This window comes from Scylla paramamosain, chromosome 32 (genome assembly GCF_035594125.1).
Source record: "Scylla paramamosain isolate STU-SP2022 chromosome 32, ASM3559412v1, whole genome shotgun sequence".
Classification (NCBI taxonomy): Eukaryota; Metazoa; Arthropoda; class Malacostraca; order Decapoda; family Portunidae; genus Scylla; species Scylla paramamosain.
Window position 1 is genome coordinate 16004439 of NC_087182.1, and position 21731 is coordinate 16026169.

General features: G+C 38.3%; 1 protein-coding gene across 3 annotated transcripts; it reads left to right on the plus strand.

Annotated features, from left to right (window-relative positions):
• The first annotated feature begins 1814 nt into the window (after positions 1 to 1814).
• Positions 1815 to 21483, plus strand: LOC135089271 (armadillo-like helical domain-containing protein 3). Of its 3 annotated transcripts, none has more exons than XM_063984734.1 (17): positions 1815 to 1969; positions 2413 to 2520; positions 3755 to 3849; positions 5202 to 5375; positions 5729 to 5875; positions 6034 to 6175; positions 6770 to 6903; positions 7341 to 7496; positions 7791 to 7939; positions 8461 to 8697; positions 9663 to 9883; positions 10265 to 10497; positions 10783 to 10884; positions 11335 to 11435; positions 13585 to 13663; positions 14142 to 14258; positions 14700 to 21483. In XM_063984734.1, the coding sequence occupies exons 4-17, from the start codon at positions 5238 to 5240 to the stop codon at positions 14790 to 14792; spliced, it is 2049 nt and encodes a 682-aa protein (XP_063840804.1). In that variant the 5' UTR covers positions 1815 to 1969; positions 2413 to 2520; positions 3755 to 3849; positions 5202 to 5237; the 3' UTR covers positions 14793 to 21483. The 3 variants fall into 3 exon arrangements, with proteins under 3 accessions (XP_063840804.1, XP_063840806.1, XP_063840803.1); XM_063984736.1 differs by having other exon boundaries at positions 1816 to 1969; positions 2411 to 2520; positions 3755 to 3863; XM_063984733.1 differs by lacking the exon at positions 3755 to 3849 and having other exon boundaries at positions 1816 to 1969; positions 2411 to 2520.
• Positions 21484 to 21731: the final 248 nt, after the last annotated feature.

Consider the following 21731-nt stretch of genomic DNA (forward strand, 5'->3'; position numbering starts at 1 on the left):
TTTTTAATTACTTGCATCTATGTGTCTTTTCAATATACTTTTTTTTAAAGCTCACATTGCCTATAACTATTAATCTGACTCCTTTGCATTATTTTTCTACTTCCTCCATTATTTTTATATCTTCACGTAACTTTTTTGTGTTCTTTCTTATCAGGTTACATTATTCACATTTTTTTTTTATAAACATATATACCTTTACATTTTCTTACATCCCTTTTATTCTTTTCAATTTCCGTTATTGTCTGGAAAAAAATCAAGGTTTACTGTGTGTGTGTGTGTGTGTGTGTGTGTGTGTGTGTGTGTGTGTGTGTGTTTTCAATCCAAGAATGTTATGCAATTGTCTCTCCTCCATTGAATAAAGAGATAAATATTTTTTTTTTCAACAATGTTATATAATCTTCTCTGCATGTAATAACTAAGGAACTAAATCACACTCGTAGTTTTAATTATCCATTGTTGTCACGAGGTACACAATACGCAAGAGATAGTGGTGTGTGTAGTGAAGATGAATTATGAAGGTAGCGAAGGTTGTGTACATCTTACTTCTTTTCTTTTCTTTCTTTTTTCTTTTCTCTTTTTTTCTTTTTCTTTTTTTTTTTTTTTTTAGCTCGTGCGTGGTGACTGGTGATGGAGTGAGGTGGTGGTGATGGCGGGGGTAATGGCGATGGTGTCGTTAGTGGTTCATAGCGTTGTGATTTGAGGAAGTGGTGGTGATTCCGTCGTTAGTGGAGCTTGTCGAAGTGGTTAGGTGGCGATGGTGGTGGTGGTGAGGTGGTGATGGTGACGGTGTTTGTTGGGTAATGTAAAAGGTGATGGTGGTGGTGGTGGTGATAGTGGGATGGAAAAAATAATGGAACTGGTCTGAGGGTTACGTGGAAGTGATGCATGAATGACAGACTTGTGTTAAAACGAATACCTAACATTAGTGTCATTTGTTCGATCATCCTTTTGACTTTTGGATATTTAACCCTATTGTCTGCGGCTTTCCTGGATTTTTCTTTCTTTGTTTGCGTGTTATGAGTCTGTTTTGCTGGCTGTGATGTGTTTGGGAAGTCTGAAATGTTGTAGTGTGAGTTTTGATGTGTTGGTGTGTTTGGGAGCTCTGCGCTGCTCTGGCGTGTTTTGAGTTGTGCTTTTTTGTTTTGATGTGCTTTGGTTATTTTATTTGTTTGTTTATTTATTTATTAATTTATCTATTCATTGTATTTTTAGGTATGTGAGATTGTTTATGATCAAGCAAGACTATAACAACATAGCTTGTAGTATTTGATCTCCATTATCAGATGTTGTAAAGTATCTAAGCTTCATTTAATTACCTGTTAGTCTGAAAAGAGTAAAGATACATACTGAATAAGGAACTGAAGACGATTTTTTAATTCTTTCATTGCGACGAATTACTTAAATTTCATACAGTCTTGTTATGGTGTCTGGAAAGGACGTTGTTGATTTGATTTGATTCAATTAATATACGTATTACGAAAGAGTGCCAAATAAGTTACATAGAAAAAACGAGATAACATGCGTATTATTTAAAAGATTAAAACACTCACAAAACATCAATTCTCGACCCATTATGACAACACACATTACTACCATCATATCAACTCGACTCGTAGAAATCCCAGACAAACTCTACCAAGCCTACAATCTCCACAACAGCTAAAAAACTTCCATATACAAACCCCCAAAGTGGTAGTTAGGCTGGTCGTGACAATGGTCGTTTGGGTGGATGGTAGTTAAGATAATGAAGGTAATTACGCTTATTGATGTTGGGGTGATGGAGGTGACTGAGGGCAGAGGGATAAGGGAGGGAGCATGCCAGGTGAGGAAGGGTCAGGAGGGGCAGAGAGGCATCAGTGAACGGTGTTTAGGCACAAGGACGCTATGGCTGAGGGATGAAGCTGGAGAGACGAGGAGACGAGGAGGCGGTGAGGAGGAAGAGACAAGAGGGAGAGGGACAAAACAAAAGGTAAAATTCTGTTATCTATATATTTACTGAGTTCTGTTCACCTATTTATATTTGCTTCTTTGTTTTCATTTCCCTGTACTGTCCACCAGTCATTAATCTAATATTTTCGTATTTGTTATTGTATTTACCTACCTAGATGTATTTGCCACTTGGAATTATCTGACTGTATTCATCTAGTTGTGTTTACCTGGTTGTATTAACGTTTCTGTATATCTGGTTGTATATTTATTTTATTCCTTCTACCCTGTTATATTATTTGAGATCCAGTTTATAGTTCTATTCTCCACTTGTAATTACCTGGTTGTATTCATCTAGTTAAATTTCCTTATATTAACCTAATTGTAATATACATGGCCTGAGCTATGTGAATGGTGGTCGTGTCTTCGTATTTGCATTCTATCTAATCTTCCCGTGTATCTGTCTTGTATTTCCTTGAGACAGAGATCGAGGCGGAGACTGCACACGTGTTCACGAAATCCTGACGTCACAATGTATTATCTGCGTCGCATTTCCTGCTCCAGCTCCATCTGGTGACGAACTCCACTCAGCAGGTGAGGACACGCTCTGATTATGATTTGCCAGGTATTGCTACTACTGCTATCCCATTGATTAATTAGGTTTAGTTAGTTTATGTTAGATTTCTTCATTGACAAATTAGATTAAGTTTGTGGTATTTAACATGGGAAGAATTACAAGTATTTTCGATGAGATTTTCATGGGTTGAGATCTTTGGTGAACTTACAATAAGGATTTTTTTTTTCATTGGCCATCACCTTGTAGGATTCTTAACATACTGTTTAGTTCAGGAGATAAGGAACCCATGTTCTGAAACGGCACTGGGTCATAAGGACTATTTTCAGACTACATACATATATGATTAGTCGGATTTTTCATGAGCGTCAATCTCATCAACAAAATCCATGTTAAACTATCACAAGAATCATGCAAACACCCTTCAAAGTTCTCGTTCACTTCCACCAAAGCCTGATGAAAGTAAGCGAGACAAACCAATGAGGTGCTTTAGAATGGCTGGCAAATGTACCGAGTCGTTACCGAATGAACACGAGAGCGAAGGAAAGATGTGCTCTAAAACGATCTACTCGTAGTTCTCCATGACGTGTAGATACTGAGTAGCCAATATGTGGAATCTGCCAATTTACTTGGGTGGAATCATATAAACTTGAAGCAGAGAGAGAATTAAGTATTATTAAAAGTGCTCACAAAAATATTAATTCTCCGTGATGCGCAGAGACTGACTGGTAATATACCGGGTCCGAATAGCGCTTACTTATTTTCATTTGCAACTTACTTATGAGTAATATACCTATAAGCGTGAAGGGGGAAAGGGGAACTAAGATAGGAACCTAATAGATATTTTTTGACATAGTGGATAAAGCAAGGATGACAAGCAAAATCGTCAGTAATACGGACAGGACACGAAATAATGGCTTCAAGCTTGATCAAGTTAGATTTAGAGATAGGAATGAATTGCTTATCTAATAAAGTTGTAGATTAATGGAATAGTAATTATGTTGGTGATGAGCCATTAAAGAACTTTAAAAGATTAGACAAATATATGGATGACAGAAATAGATACGTTTTATACAAAGACTATCACCTGTAGGCCTGACGATTTCTTGCAGCCTCCTTTATTATCTCTCAGGCGGCTTCTTGCAGCTTCCGTATTTTCTTACGTTCTCGTGAACTTAAGCCGAAACCACAAATGCACGCCAAAACAGTTAAGTCCTCTGTGACGCGCCACGTTTTCTGTCACCACCTCCTCAGCTGTGGTTTGTTTACGTCTCGGCGGCGAGGTGTTGAGGTCAGCCTGGTCAGGTCACCGCCTTCCCTACAAATACATAGCGTGTACAGCGGGATAGGTAAGGTCATTAAGGTAATACGAGTGTGAGGAAGGTCAAAATAAGTGACAGGGAGAGGCTCTGCTGTGGTAATTTGCTGTGGTTTGAAGTAGAGTGATTTTACGGGCTAGTTCTAAGGGGTGGGTCCTCCTTTGCCTACGTGGGGACTGTGTTGACTCTCCCGGCTGTGTTTGCGTGATGTGGCGCAGGTGTGGCGAGGAGGAAGGTGACATGGCTAAGGCCTTAATTTGTGTGGAGGAGGAAATGTGTGATGTATGTGATGAGAGTGGTGTGGAGGGTGATGTGATGTTAGGGCGAGTGTGGAGAGAGAATACCAACAGGTTATTAGACTTGTTAACTCCACAGGGTTCATGACTAAACCGCTTAAATCCTATTGTCTGGTTATTTATCCATCATGAGTGTGCGTGTCATGTTTGTGATGGAATGGTAGTGTAGATATACTATTCACTATGTGTGCTGATAGGGATTTCCACTTGTCTACTATTGTATATGAATGTGCCATGTTTCTTGTATGATGTCTCTGGTTATTGTTATTATTATTATTTTTTTTTTTTTTTGAGGTTGCTTCAGTTTTTTTGTTTGGAAGAGTGAATGATTGTTTTCCAGGTTATTCTTTATTTTCATAACCTCTGTCTCATCTTTGCCCTTTTCTGTCTACATGCTTAGAAGTGTTGTGGCGTGAGAGGGAAAGGAAGGGATTACTCTCATGGCTTACTCATTGATTACCTGCCCTTGTTAGTCAGTTCAGTGGAGGACAAGCTATGTGGTGTAGTGTTAAGAGGGATGCCCACTGACTGAAGTATAAGCATAGTGACTGATATTGAGCATCCATAGAATGTTTAGATATAGGAAAGTGTGCCTTGGTTAGGAAAGTGTGCCTTGGTTATCATGAGGATTCTGTCAAGCTCCTAAGCAAAGCCCATTATTATTATCCTTAGTGTCATGCTATGGGTCAGCAGTACATGATAAGAATTTAATGTAGATCAGAGGACAGTATTTCCTCCCATATATGTAATAAGTCTGTGGAAATTTAATGTAATTGAATCCAGGTCATTGCTCATCCATTTGACACTTATCTAGTTGGTCAACTTTGCTAGTTTTATTTTTGATCTTGTGCTCTCTATAAATGCTGAAATATCTGTAAAAAGTCATAGTATTGGAGTAGGAAAGAAATAGATTTTGTTAAAAAAATTTTCCCCTCTCTCCTCTGTTTAAGTGAAGAAGCTGCTGATCTCAAGTAGTGGTGCAGCATCTGTCAGTAAGAGCAGAATGTGAGGTAACATAATAGCAACTGGCTGCTTTAAACTGACTAAGATCTAGTGCTACTGAGGACTCATTTTCATTTATTGCAGGCAGTGGGCAAGGAGATACAGGGAAAATAGGACACGATGGGGAGTAAATTAAAGCCGGGAGGTGTCCGAAGGCACCTGAAGGAGAAGGTGGTGCAGATGTATGAGGATCTGTTCCATGGTGTGGACCCGTGCATCAACAACCCGCGATTCTGGGAGGACCTGTTCCTGCTGAAAGTGAGTCCTGCTTAGCATCTGAGAGATCAGGAACTAGATACATATTATATTATTCATCTATTTAGAATCTAACAGTACGAACAAATTCACTGTATAGATAAAAATCATAGACTTGAGTATGTGTACTGTGTCTGGCAGGTTGTTCTCAAAATTTGTCTTGGCTTTCTGGTTCATTAACTTGAAGACTGTACTGCATAGATTATATATCACATGTTAATCATGGTGATAAAATCTTAAAAATCATAAATTAATCACCAGAAGCAGCTTATTCTGTTTATAGATATTAAATCATAAATTATTAGGCTATGAGCCTTGGAGGAAAATTGCATTTTTAACTGAGTCTTGTCACACAGCCCAAAATGTCTGCCCTGGAGGGAGAGATCAGCCGTTGCACATCAGACCAGCTGGTGGGACTCAAGGACAACATCAACACACTGTTTGCCAAATGTGTGCAGACGCTGGCTCACGAACACAATATTCGGGTGGTGAATGCCCTCCTGGTGAGTGGCGGTGGTGGTGGTGATAATGAGGGTCTTGTTTCATACATATTGATGGCTGGAAGAGGGTTTCTTAATTCAATGATGGAATTGCTTTGTTATGTGATCATGAGTGTCAGTTTTAGTTGTGTGGTCTAACGAGACCTTCCTGTGTGTGGCAGACACTGTGCAGCTTGGTGCGAGGCCTCTACCGCAAGATGCAGGGTGACTACGGCTTTGACTTCATCAACATCCTCATTGGTTTTGATGCAGCAGAGGAACAAATGCAGCTACTTTTGAATCATTGCTCAAATTTTCTGACCGGTAAATCACCTACGTTATCTTTCACCTTTATTTCTTCTAGTCATTCACAATGTACAATGGGTGCATATTTTTATATAGTTATTTAAGAACACAAGAACATAAGGGAAGCTGCATGAAGCCAATAGGCCCACATGTGATACCTCTGGACTTAGTTATCCATGGTGCAAAAGGCTGTGCAAAAAAAGTTGAGAAGCCACATAGCATGAAGTTATTTAAACTTATATGCAACACACAGCACAATGTACTCTTCTTTCATATCCCAGTATATATATCCCAGTATATATTGTGAAGTTTTTACTAAAGATTACAGTCGTAGTAGTTCCTTTAATAACAGTGAATTGTATATAAAGAAATATGGCTTTTTTAGAGAGCAGCAGCGGTTTGCATATTTTAAATATATTACCAAACCCAGCATACATTAGAGACAATTGTGTAATCAAAATGTGTGAAAAAACATTTGGTGCTTTATATTTAAAACACACTTTTATCAGGTAGTGTTTCCAGCCTCATGATTCCTGCCCATGTGTAATTCACCATCATCCATTTAGAAAGAAACACCACTGTAGCACCACGTGACGGTGCTCCTTCTTGCAGGTGAATACTGTGACAGCCTCAAATCCCTCAGCCTGAAGTTCTTGTTGGTGCTGGCAACTGGCACAGACAACATCAGCCAGAATACTGTGCTGGAATATCTCACCATCAACTGTAACTTTGATGCAGTGATCCAGGTGAGATATAAATTCTGCAGTTTACATTATTTGGTGTAGGAATGTAACAACTTCACTGCCCACATTGAAATGCACTCCAGCAGTGTAATTGCACCTTGTTGTACAGTGAACCTTGGGAGGAGGAGCTTGATGGCCTTGGCAGCATTCCTTGGGGAAGGTCACTGAATCAAACTTATTCCCTGTCAGATAGTAGGAGGAGGAAATGTACTCCAAACAGATGATAATCCAACTCCTTAATGGATAGTAAAGATAATAAACAAAAATAATTGTCCATCATCATGGCATGCTGCTAGGTTTTCCATGCTGCCTGCTGGGCATCAGGATAGCCTTATCTTGAGATTATAAGCCATAATCTGATGTTTTGGGGACATTTTTTTTATACATTGAAATGCATTATGTAAGCCATCAAATATGGTAACACTTTTTTTCCTGTGCAGCTGCTGAGTCACTCCAGCACCAGGAACCAGCATGGCCCCGAGGCAGTGCTGTACCTCATGCTGATGGTTAACTACCGCAAGCATGAGATGACCAACCCATACACCGTCAACATCTCCCTGCTGGACGATGAACTCATCCTCAATGGCTATGGACAGGTGAGTTCATACTTCAATAGAAGACTAGTTGTGAGTCATAATTTTTCTGTGTAAGCTGATTGAGATTGAGCAACCATTGTTGTTGTTTTTTTTTATGCTTCATTTATTGCTTGTCTTTTATGTATTTTAATGATTAGCTTACATTGTAGGCTAATCATCAGATGTTCTGTAGCAGTTTTATCGTATTCATGTTCACTCAGGTGGTAAAACTTTTGTGCCATGATGTACTCTTGTAATATGTTGGTGGTGGTATTGAGCTTTTTTTTAGTTTATTTTATTGTTTTTGTCCATCAGGTGATCACCGCTTCCCTTGCTGACTTCAACCACAAGTACTCGGCACACTTCATGGAGCCTCACGGATCGGGCTGGTTTGCCTCCCTCACCTCCATGGTCGGCTCCATGTTCCTGTCAGAGGAGATGGCCACTCGCAACGAACATATCAAGTTTGTGCTCCAGTCCTGACTCTTGTTGATTTATTTTTCCTTCATTTATTTTTCCTTCATTTATCAATATTTCAGGCACTCTGCTATAAATACATAAAATGTATGGTAACTTGCATCATTAGTGGGCTTGTGATGATGATGCTCACAATCCTCCATTGCATAAAGGTTTGTGAGACACATGAATTGGAATCAAATAAGTTGTGATCCCTAAATTATTTTAGTGGAAAACATGTGAATAGGAATCATAAATTTTGTGAATAGGAATCATAAATTTTCTGTTTTTCCATTAATGTATTTTCAGTATTTTCAATTAAATTTTAAAAAGCTTTTAACTTTCAATACAAAGTCAACATTTTTAAATTAGGACAAAGTATATAATTAAATTATTCATAACCTGAAATTAGTGATTGACTTTGTGTATTTATTTTCTGTTGGTCCTCTTTGTTTTAAGCCAGAAAGGCAGCATTACCTGTTAATTGTCTTTGTGTCAATCTCACTCAGGAGATTTTTGTTCTTCTCAGGGCCAACGATTCCTTCCTTCTAGCGTTATACGAGGCTGTCCATCTAAACCGAAACTTCATCACTGCCCTCACCACTGCTACCGACCCCTCTACCCCTCCCTCCCCTGCCAACACTCTAGAGCGAGGCAGCACCCCACCAGCCCCGGACTCCACTGAGACACCCAGCCCTGCTACTCCTGTGGAAATTGAGACTTGTGTTCAGCCCACTAACCTCCTTGTCACCTTCTTGGAGTATTGGTAAGGTTTCATGCTTTCAGTTACTGACCCATCTGCTTTTCAGTACCTCCTAATGGCCTTGCCATATGCCCGTTCAGACCAAAATAATATTGCCACCATTTCTCATCTGCTTCAGAAAATGCAACTAAAAGGGACAGAGCAAGGTAACAAGAACACTCCATTCATATTTTCATATTGCTTAGGCCATTTCCTTCAAGAGAATCCCAGCCAAGTGCATATATATATATATATATATATATATATATATATATATATATATATATATATATATATATATATATATATATATATATATATATTGATGAATTAATGTATTTTAGGTGTGAGCTTCAGTTATTTACAAATCTGAGGTGGCATCTGAGACAAAATATGACTTAGTAGTAGTGCTAGTATCTCATTTTTTCATGATTGTGATTATATATATAGTCTTTTCAGCCTAATTTTTTTTTTTTTTATAGGTTGTTTTTTTCATAGGGAAGATCCCATGCTCTAGTGATAGCTAAAGATATTTGGAGACCAAAGCCTTGTAAATGTTAGGTACAAATCCCAGTGCCCCAAGGAGAGCTACATATACTGTATATCTTTTATAAAAAGAATAAGTGAAGAAACTAAAGATGATTCCTCCAGTTATGACAATCAATTGCATGTAAGGAGGGCAATATTGCATACTAATATAGAATAGGATTTGATAAGTTAAGGAAAGGACAGCTCTTAGCATCAAGTTTATATTTGTTATATAATGATTTGGGATCAGATTAATCACAATTTTAGTTTCAAGTTTTGTTACTTGTAGTTATCTAGGATCAGATTAACATAAGTTTTTCTCTCCCATTCGGTCTATGAGTTCTTGATTAAGCATGACAGTTTTCTACGCGAGATTCTTCAGGAGAATGAGTTAAATATAACTCCATTTAATGTTTGCTGCTGAGTTAAATATAACTCCATTTGATGTGTGTTGCATGCAGCTCCATAGTGATGCAGGACACCAAGACAGAGGAGAGTCTGAGCAATGTCAAGCTGTGTTTCATCATCATCACCTGCATTGCTGAGGACCAGTACTGCAACCTGCTGCTGCATGACGCCAACCTGGTGTTCACTGTGCCCCTCCACCGTCTCCCCATGAGGCACCGCAAGGTGGTGCCGGAGAGGACAACTCACGCCCGCCCCCTGGCTTGCGCTGTGCTGGGTGAGGCTCAGGCTGCTGTGGTGATCTTGACCAGGTTTTCTATTAGGAATCATCATAAAATTGTTGCATGTTCAGTACTTAGGAGTTTTGCTATGATTAGGATAGTGTTATAGCTAAACTCCTAAGTGATGCAAAATCATCTTACTAGTAATTGTGGAGTCTTGTGAGCTCTGTGATTGCTTTCTTGTGGAAAATTGACTGATATGGTTAGTTTTGGAACTTACATTGTATGCATGCTTAAGTGTTTGATACTCATGATAAAAATATACTGACGATTACACTCTCCTTATTATTATGTAGGCACTAGTCAGCCTCTCTAGTGATGCTGCTGCTGATCCCAGTATCCTCAACACAGTGCTAACCTTCCTCCTGGTGTTACAGATGTGATGGTGGAGTTCATGATGTCACACATGATGAAGAAGCTTCCCATTGAGTTGTTCCTCCTCAATGTCGGCATCACGCACCGCTTGCTGTGCTACCAGAAGAGGAACTCAGTACGGCTCCCCTACAACTGGAAGGACCTGTGGGCTGCCCTCATAGCGTTGGCAAAGTTCCTGGTGACCAATGAGGCATACTTGGCAAAGAAAATGAACATTTTCCAATTAGCTAATCAGGTGAGTTTTCTGCAAAGAATGATGTAGCATGTAAAAACACAAAGGAAAACTTTACAATGTGCTTGTTTAAAGTGAATGAAGAATGATGTTTGGTATGAATAGACCTTATATTATATGAAGGTTCTTAATTTACATTGCACCTAATAACTTTCAGTGAAACACAAAATTAATGAGGATAATTTTGTTACAAAACTTGGTCACTTCCTACCACTTCCTATATAATTTTAATGGCCATTCTTTGTTTACTGAAAATATTACTAGCATAAAATGTGCTGAATTTTCCAGGTCATGAATATCTTCAACTTGTTCATCACCTATGGAGACACTTTCCTGTCCACACCCTCCAGCTACGATGAACTCTACTACGAGATAATGCGCATGCATCAGGTACAGTCTCTGCAGAGTGCCAAGTATGTGCAGTACAATGTTCCACTCGGTAGCACTTTGGTTTTTGAGCTGAAGTTTTAAATCCTGTAGTCCAGTAATTTCCACTACAAAATCAGAATTTACAAATACTCAGTCTAGGAATTTTTATTTGCAAAACATCATTTAGGTCTTCATCCTCATTAGATTAAATGATAAATTTACCTAAAATTCTAATTGTTTTGACATCATATTATCTGGCTGTATCATTTTCTCTGGACAAATCTGAGTTTTTCAAAAGATGATCTTTAATAGTATAGTGAACATTTAACCACTAATGATATCCTAATGAAGATGCAAGTTTTATAACTAAATTGTTTTCATTTACATTTTCATTTAAAAAGCAAGCTAAATACAATAAGATTAAAGTAACATGCATGATGTACTCTTTATTTACTCTGAGCAATCTTGCAGGTCTTTGAAAACATGTACTTAATGAGCCTGAGGTACTCCAGAACAGATGGTGATTACAAGGAGAGTGCACAGAAACTGACAAACTCCCTAGGCAACATTAGGTGAGTCACTCCTCATAGTCCACTGCACAACATTCACAGTACATGAGATATTTACTTCTAGTGAACTTATGTGAATCACTAAATAAGTTTTACAGTGGCAGAGTTAATCTAACCCTTTGACTTGATTGAAGTATTTAAATCTTTTGGTGCCTTTAGTTTTACTTTTGCTTTTAGTTTTACTTTTGCTGAGTTATTTAAATGAAGCAACAGTCCTTTACTATCAACTGCTGCAGAGTTGAGTAATAGAAAGAAAGGATCACTCAAGTCCATTGAAAGGATACTCAAATCCATTGAAAGGAAGCTAAACCAAGCAAGCTGTGGGAGCATGGTAGAGTTTGTAAGCCGAGTGCTTATTGGCTGATGCCACGTATTAGAGATGTAAGTTTTTACTGTTTTACACTTGTTGCAATTAAGAACATCTTATCATGTCAAGGCTAAATGACAATGATCATAAATATTCAAATGTCATATGAGATGAAAAATTGATAATTCTAATTAATAACATTGTCCATGTTGCTGTCAAGTATGTGAGAGTGATGCAGCACTGCTGCCACACATCTGCCATGACAGCACACCTTGACTTTTCAGAATTCAGTGGCATTATTGTTGCATAATGACAATTTTCATTATACAGCTTACCTAAAGATAAACTGAAGAGGCAGAGTATATTGATTTGGTGGCTCTGCCATGTACCATACAGCAATGTCAGCAATACATTATGAATTGGTATATTTTCTTTATTAGTTCATAAACAGGTTTGAGTTTTGGATTATTTCCTTAGTATTCATAAAAGTAAATGCTCTTATTGAAACATGTGTAAAACAGTAAAAGCAGTAGCCAATAAGTGCTGAGCTTGCAAACTCACATAGGCTCACACTGCTTGCTTGGTTGAGCCTCCAGTGAACAGACTAAGAGATCAGCCGTCTGTTACAATGTTACCCTTGGCGGCAGGGACTAGGTCCAATATTCTTTGTTTAACATCTAACAATCTATTTACTTCTGTTTTGGACCGGAATTTTTAAGCTAATTCTGTAACCTCATTGCTGATTGATTGTTCCATGGCTAAGTCAGCCTGTCTGTTTGCTCCCCTAGCATAGATGCTGGCCTCTCCACACTGCAGTTTTATTTCTATTCCCTTTATCTCTTGTGCAATACTTGCTTGCTTTCTTGATCATTGGACAGAAAAATATTAGGTAATGAAGGTGTCAAAATTGACAAGTAAGATATTGTGAATGTCACACAAATCTCATTAAATTTTTGAGAAGATGGAAAGCAGCTATTTATTCCAAGCTGCAAGTGCAAGACAACAGCTTAACATTATGAGGGCAAACATATCACTCAGCCACTTGACAATTAATTGTCTTGTGCCAATAGCTTGAAATAAAAAGTTTCTCACCACACTTTTTTTTCCATCTTGTATAAAATCTAAGTATATTGTGCTCAGAAGTTTAACATAACACTTTTTATAAACAGTATGATAAAAATTCCATGAAATATAAAAATTTTCAGTTCCATCTGTGGATAAAAATTTTCAGTTCCATCTGTGGATTACCCTTGCTATGTTTTGATTATTCTAACAACAGTCATAAAGAACTATCATTTTTCTGTTCAATGATCAGAAGACAAAGTATTGCACAAAATAAAGGAGATAGATAAGAAAGTGAAGCTTGTGGTGTGGTGAAGCTGGTGTATATATACTTAGCAGAGGACAGCCTGAATGAGCCATAGGTCAATGAGCAGTGACCTAGCAGTGATGTCACAAGATCTACCACTGTCCAATCAGCAGTTAAATTGTAAAAGTAGCTTAAGCTTCAGTTGCAAGCTAGGAGTGAACAAAAACACCATTATGACATTATGAACCACACACAGGTGGGGATGAGCTGCAATATCACCAATTGGAGGGATAAGATGTTAGCCTTTCATTACTCATCTAGACAGCAGTGCTCTGACAGTTTAACCTCACCTGATTCAGTTAAGCCTCATTGGTCACAATTCCACTACTGACACATTACAGGAGTGATAATCTGAATAGCAGTAATCTGAAGAGCAAAATACTACTGAACTCTTAACATTATTTTTTGGTTAACGATAAATGTAGCCTGTGTAGTGTTACCTTGAGTTGCCTTCCCATTGAGGTGTCCATCCACAGGTCAATCATCAACCACTTCACCCCTAAGCTGGAGAAGTGGAGTCAGGAGCACAGCATCTCTACCCTAACAGAAGAACAGGTCAGTCTGGGAAGAGATGACAGGAAACAATACCAAAGAAAAAAAGTTAACTAATATAAAAAGGTGGTATTAATAGATTTGATCAGAAAATGTGTAGGTGACTATACATCTAATAATCACAATAAGTAAATATGAAGATTAATATAGGAAAAAAAAAGTGGATGAGTCAGTCAGCATCCTCAAGGTTGTTTGGTGTATTCAGAGTGGAAAGACGTAAATGGACAAAAGGGACAAAAGTGTATGCTGTGGATGTGAAAGAAAGGCAGGATAAAATGTATGAATATAAAAAAGGCAGGGAGATTTATACAAGACAGTGTTAAGTGGCTGTGGTCTGAAAACAGTTGAGTCCGAGGTGGAAGAGAGAGAGAGAGAGAGAGAGAGAAACTGCTTTAGAATAGATTACTCTACAAAAAGTAATATATGTATAACTGCCCAAGGTATCCCTTCATCCCATCACAACTCACCCCCACTGCTGCAGGTCTTGGAGGTGGTGCGGAACAACTATGACAGCTTGACTCTCAAGCTGCATGACAGCCTGGACCAGTACGAGAAGTATGCTGAGAAGCCCCAGCACGCTAACTTCTTTGCAAACATGGTAAGAGGAACATTGTATGGCACTGCGACTGTCTTGTATTTTCTACACTAATGTACTTGCAAGACACTGAAAGAGCAGTATATGGATTACCACTCCATTTATTTATTGCTGGTTTTCATAGATCTTACTTTAAAGTTTCTCGTTACTTGATGGGCATTTCTCACTCTAGCTTTGAAAATTTGTCTGTCTTTTCCCTTTTCAGAACCAATTCCTTGACAGGGGTACTCAAGGCTGCCCATGCCACCACAGCCCCTTTGATGTTTAACCTATAACTTAAAACACTGAATTTTCTGTGTGTGTAATACTTTGTTTACCTGTTTTCCCTATTTTTGAAAGTTAAAACTGGATTTTTTTCCTTAATGTACATGTTTTATCGTTGATATAATCAGTGAAAAAATACATACCTTGGACCAAACACAATTACATTCTGTTTCTTTCCAGGTGAGAAGCATCCTCAGCGACACAAGGCAGAGCATAGACTTCAGTGCATTTGAAAACCTCTCCATCCTTCAGGAGCTGAGTAACTCCACGTGAGGGAAGGTCCTCAGGAAGATCGGTCAGCTTTTTCTTGCCACATACAGAAAGTTGCTACCCTGGACAGGGGAACATTAATGAGTGCATTGTATGTTGTGGATCATTTCTGTGGTCTCGTGTGTCATGTGTAGGTGGAAGTTGCTCAAAGGTTAGTAGGTGTGGTTTAATTAGTACTATTGTGGTGTGACATTAGGTGGAAACTATATTTTCTGATCTGCTATAAAAGTAATACCAATGTCTCCACTTTCATGGCCTGATAACTTATAACTATACATAAACTGTGCTTTCATATTAAATTTGTACCGTATTTACTGTTTGTATTGGGTAAACCAGATCTAATTTTATGAAATGAGTAGTAGATGATCAACAGGTATATGGAGTATCAGTCGTAGAGCTAGAGTGGTCGGCACACTTACCTGATGATATACAAGTCAACTTGAGTTTAATCCTTTGTCTCTCTGGGATTGGTAGTGTTCCAAAGCTCCTGGTACAAGGGCAGCAAGTAGGTACAGAACCTGGAAGCTAGATGTATTATGTAATGAATCAGGTGTTCCAGGGAAGACCCACAGACTCCCAATGCAAATGCTAGACACTCCACTTGCATCACATTCACCATTACTTCCACACATACACATCCTTCCCCAGTCTGTCCAAGGGAAGTGTAAGGATTTGCACTTTCTCCTCACCAATGGAGTTGATGTCCTTCATCACACTATAGTGAACTGTAAATTGTTTGTTTTGGGCATTCATAACTAGAATTTTAGAATGTTTCAGACTGTATGAACTTGTATACTATACAACAGTAGTTTTTTTTTTCTAGGTAGTTTTCTAGTAAATTGTGATAAAAGAAGTGGCATGGGTTGTCCTTCTCAGTGAGGTAGGAAGTGACGTCTTTTCATGGCGTGTCCATCACTGCAGAGGATTCGCGTGAACCAGATCCCAGTGATGTATTGTGATTTCTAGCTGGACTGGTTATGAAATTATATCTAAAGATTTACTTTATTTTCTGCTGTGGCCAAGGGTCATTAATAGCCAGAATACTTAATACTAGCATGGAAAGGCAGTTTCTTCTCATATTCCTTTCAAGTACCATAGGAAAAAAATTTACTAAAATTTCAATATGAAGCTCAATCAATCTCCACATTGTATCAAAGGCTGTATTATTCTTACTGTAGCACCCTCCTCCACTCCAAAAATTAGGAGCATCATGAAAACATTGAGTTAGATATAAAGGGTAGCTATGAGAGAGAGAATGGCAGGGGACTGAACACCTGTCAGGACATTCATAAAAACCAGTGTGGTGTGTTACCCACCAGACCACCGTGATCAAGGCCTTAATGAATTTTCATCAGCTGCAGTACCAAGCGTTCTTACCAACCCAGCAAGGAATCTCTACACTCCTGGGGATCTGGCATTAGTGAATCCACAGTATGAAGTCAGATGGGAAGTCTTGCATGATAAAAGCAAAAATGATTTTCTTGCTTTCTAGACTTAAGTTGCTTCTCATTGTTCCTGTCATGTTCATCCATTCTTAGTTCATGAGATTACAACTCATATCATTTTCATTCATCAGTAGTACATGCCACTGTCATCCCCATTCCTCTATAAGTATCATCACTAGTCCCACTACCATTGTCACCTCACCACCATAATCATTACTCCTCTGGGAGCTTTTAGAGTCATGTTTAGGGAATACTTTCAGGGTATAAGATGCCAAAAAGAATCTGGCCTCACTCATTCCTTAAGCGCCTTCTCTCCCATGTCCTCAATTTCCAAGGTATGCATATCATTCCCTCACCATTATATCTCGTGTTGCTGTAATTTAGCTAGAGCTCCTCACGGATTATTCAATTCACCACGGTCTTAAATTTTCCAGTACTGTGTGAATATTAGTGCTTGATTGTAATCCATGTTATTTTTAATTTTATTCCTGCTATGAGAAGATGTGATGTCTTGGCTATCCTGGTTTAATGCAAGTTATTATTATTATTATTATTATTATTATTATTATTATTATTATTACCATCATTATTATCCTTCAGTTCTGTACTTCTCTTTTTGGGGAACAAAGGTCTAAGGATCTTAATTATCATAGATTTGTTGCATGTAGTCTTTTACATTGCAGAGCCAAATCCCAATGAGCCATATGATGTACCACTATTTCTATTATTATTATTACATTAGCCATTGTTTTGAAGCTTTGCCTTGCGTGGTGAGGCAGTGTTGTCAGCCAATCTTAGCAGCATCAGTGTGTTCATAACATTCTGTCGGCTGTGTCTCCTCATGTCTAAGAGGAAGCCATTACATAACTATTACTAACATTTAGTAGAGATCTTTAGTATTATCTTCCTGTATATATTTTTCCTCATTATTACACAAACCTTGATGTGTATGAAAAATCTTGCTGTTAACAAGATTAATTTCCTTGTTAAGGAAAAAATTCTTTTTGTTATACACAGTCGTCAGCCTCCAACTCTCCTCAACAACATAAGTTACTGGTGTGTTTGTCTTGGTATCATTATGTAAAACTGGACATAAAATTACCTTATGGAATAATATTTGTATTTCTGACATATAGGTACAAAAGAACTGCTGATGTAAATTACAGGCAAATATATTTTTTGGTAGCTTGTTTCATACTTAGCTTCCTGTTAATTTCCATTTTAATTACTAAAGTCTCAGCAATGATGTGAGAGTTGGCTGGCTTACCTTGTGTACATCAAAACCAATAAACTGATAAATCAAATATGCAAGTTAACATCCTTATACTCGTATATCAATAAGTCGGTGGCCGTGGTCCCCTGGGGTCCATGTACCACAATGTAAAGGGAACCACACCTTTAACAGAACTTTAAAATTAAGTTGTTTGCTATTGAAAAAAAAAATTAATAGTTTAGGCAATTTCTGATCTGATTTTTTTTTTTTTTTTTTAATATATCAAGAAATGAGTTATAGGTTCGGCTTGTCATCATCGAGAAACGCACGACATTGGATAGGATGATAATGAATTAATCTCGTGGTCCGTTTGAGTGAAGTCTTCCTTGGTACTAGAATCAATTAATAAATACTGTACTATGATATCAATAACTCGTAATTCAATAACTGGTTGGTGTAATATCGTGACAGGACGCATTAACACCAGCCAGGATAAGTTGGTGAAAGTTTGTCCTTCCGGCCCATCAGATCTAGAAAAAACTCCGGTCACGGCCCTCTCCCCTTATCAAATATTAATTCTTTTCGTAATGGAGAACGTAGGTTACTACACTACTAATTCTCATAAGACCTACTCCAGCTAGATAGTGACGTACCTCCTCCAGTGATGAGTGTGACAAGTAGAGAAGAAACCAGGTGAATACTTAAACCACTCTCGTTTCACTCAGTCCGCTCAAATACCTTTGGATGACCTTTACTTCGGGAAAAACTGAACAGGAATGGAGCATGACCACCTACGAACTATATGTTCCCGCTGATATGCAACCGCTAATAATATATCTAATAATATTTGAGCAGAGTTAGAGCGAAACCAGAAGAGTAGTAAGTGCCTATTACCCATTCGCAAAAAGCGAAAGTCCACATCCTGCCTTGACAACACATCTACTACGCAGAGGCTGACTAATGGTAGTTTAACCACAATCATTATGCAGTAACTGTGCTACGAATAATAGTAATTAGTTATAAATTACAAATATATCAAAGAATTACTATATACGAGTGATGCGACGAAAAACAATCATGACGTCTGCGGTCATACGTGTACAAGCTTCAGCTTCAAGTGATCGAGAACTCGCGCTTCGCTTCGACCACTCACATGGCCACTGCCGCGTCAATAAGTGGTCATTTATTGACCTGCGTATCATGTATTTCTACCAACGTTATAAGACCTGTATTTTATAACAACATACACACACACAAAAAAAAAAGAAACCTTAAGTAGGATATGACCGATCGAGTATTTTATTCCACACTGCCTCCGTCTACACTACAAGTAAAAGAGCTCATCACCACACTAACAAGCGTTTGATATCTCCCCAGAGAACAGAAGCCAGCCGCAGATTATACCTTCCCCTTGTATGGTAGTTGAACATTATTTGTGTATATTACTATTAAATCACACACAACACACTTTTAAGACCCAAAAAATCTGCTGTGATCTCATTACCACTTGTATCTTGAATGGCAGTTCACAACTTCGTATAATAACCGATATCATTCATCCATAACATAAAATTTCTGGTGGACATAATCCAATAATACTTAAATCGCTGTTATTACCGGATGTTGATAAATTATTACGCTGCTTGATTGTCAAGTTGCCAATTAGGTTAGGGTGTTAGTGAAGGACATTACAAGGAAATAACTGGACATATTCTCAAGTTCTACGCCAGCGTCTTGGTTCGAGTACTTGATTTATAGGCTGTAGTGTGAGGTACTACTTACTTTTTTACTTTAGCGATAGACTGACCAGTTCTACATCACCAGTGAGAAAAGTACAAAAAAACCGACTGATGACTTCCGTGGCCTTTGAAAACAGTCCTTGTGAGAGACTCGGAGCAACACGTGACAGAACCATCAAGAAAATTGCTGATCTTCATCCTCGTTCTGCAAGGTGATCGCGTTCCAGTAATCACTACGCACAACACGAACGAAAATCAGTATATACCCTCCCCACCCACTGCTCCTTCCTGACAAGCGCATTTTCAACTTCAGCCTCTCCATTTTACGTATAATGTTTCATGTATAATGTACAGATAATGTACATGATATAGTTTCAGATACAACTAGCGAAGGATTCTGTGGCGTTGCACTGCCTCTGATTTAACTAAATACACGTCTCAAAATAATCTAACCCGCCACTTTACCAAACCACACGGTCGATCACAATTAAATCCATCTGTTCCCTCTTTCACTCTACATCATAATATTCTTCCCTTGCATTGCAATACTATGTCCCTCTTACTTGTTTTTGTTCGTGGGGTGTATGCAAAACGTCACTGGAAATATCCGAAGTCCCGTCCTCCACTGTCGCACGCACCCTATCCACGTCCACCTTCCGTCCTTCCTCATGCACGTATGACTGCTGGTTCTAGTACAGTTGCGGAACTTTAAACAATGAGAATATCCAAACTGGTAACTACCCAGGTCATTCAGCAGTTCCGCCACACGTCGGTAGGTGGCTCTGATAAGGAGAGGGATGGTAGCAAGAATGGGAGGGGTTAGGTTGGGGAGGAGGCCGGGGAATTCACAGGGGTCACTGATGTACTTCCTTATGATACTATCACGCAATGTTAAGACAAAGTCCAGAGGTTACAATCTCTTTATTTAACAAAGAATATATAATAACCAAATATTGTACATAAATATCTACTGCCCTCTGATAGAAGCAGCAAATACATACAGCTGTGACAATTGTGTCGTTTTCCTCCATCATTGACCATATTTTTCATGTGTAACTTTTGCTTCCTTTCTAATTCGGTAACGAGGATGTTGTCATTTGTGTTTGCTGAGGTGACTAGCAAGGGTGTTGAGGGTGATCCTTTGCAATCATCTATAACAATTTTGGGCACAGGATGCTTAGCGTGACATGTAAGAATATCTTCTTATATACAGAATATTTATCATATTAAATTAACTTTACATGCATCTCAACAATTATTATTTCTCAGTGCCTTGCTAATGCAGTACACCTATACTAATCTTCAAAAAAAAAATAGCACCATTAACTCATGCAAATCATCATAAACTTGCAATACATAATATTCTAGAGAAGGCCTGGAGACCGTGGGAGGAACCATCATATACAGAGTGTGGAAAGCTCTACTGAAATCTGAATTTGTATCAGAAAGTTTAACAGTTAACATATAAAAGATATCAATTACTCATACTGCAACTGTTGCATGGCACAATCAGTTAAGTGTGGAGGGTTACTTAAGAGGCAAGAAGTGCTTCCTTTAGTAGTGACGAGTGTGTACCAACCACAAAAATGTAGAAGTTGATGCTCCTTGATTTAAGATAAATATGTGCATGATTTAGCTGGCAGGAGACACAAGGTGGGGGAGGAAAGCTTGAGAGCAGAGCACCCGTCACTCCCTGTCAGTACTTACATGGGGGAGGAGATTCTAGTAAAAATTGATTTGATGATGTCCAGTTATCAAACTAAACACTGTCCCAGACATTTAATTTAACTTTTAAAAGATGAAAGTTGGTTTTATACATAAATATGTGGCACATTACATGTATACAAAAAATACTGCATACTGCATCTCTATAATGATGTAAAATGTTGCAGTTCAATATAATATATTCTGAAAAATCTGTAATGCTAACAATCTGTGCAATCTTAATAGTTAATGAGCACAGTCATTATACTGTTTAACAGCAAATGAAAGAAGAATAAAGTGTGCATGTAATTGAATCAGGTGAAGAAATTCAAAAGGTTTCTGTACATTATACACAAGCACAGTAGCTAAGACTTAGTGAGCGAGCCTTCACATTCTGTGAGGACAACTAATACAGAATGAGAGGTTGGGTTCAGAAGGTCATGGCTTGATGCACAGCATAAAACTCTTCTTTTTCAGTCACTCTTCCATCCACACACACACACACACACACACACACACACACACACACACACACACACACACACACACACACACACACACATACACACACACACACACACACACATTAACAATTCACACCCAACAAACAAGGCTTGTTCATTATGAGCAATTCTTACTGTGATAGACACCATCTGAGCCTCAAGTCAGTGACCTCAGACACCCAACCTGTCAATTTGTTTTGCTTTAAACAACTCAAATCCTACATACTCCTAGAAATGTTGCTGTTATCTGAATAATTCTTGAAAACCACACAAAAAAAGTGAGTTCAATGACAGTAGAGACATTTTCAAAAAAGAACACACTCTCCTTAAGCTTAAGT

What these genes read in the sequence shown, in the direction of transcription:
- LOC135089271 (XM_063984734.1), top strand. Translation starts at nt 5,238, where the DNA reads ATGGGGAGTAAATTAAAGCCGGGAGGTGTCCGAAGGCACCTGAAGGAG. An exon ending in GTCACCTTCTTGGAGTATTG is followed by an intron (nt 8,698 to 9,662) that starts GTAAGGTTTCAT and finishes TGTTGCATGCAG; the next exon opens with CTCCATAGTGATGCAGGACA. An exon ending in AACTCCCTAGGCAACATTAG is followed by an intron (nt 11,436 to 13,584) that starts GTGAGTCACTCC and finishes GTCCATCCACAG; the next exon opens with GTCAATCATCAACCACTTCA.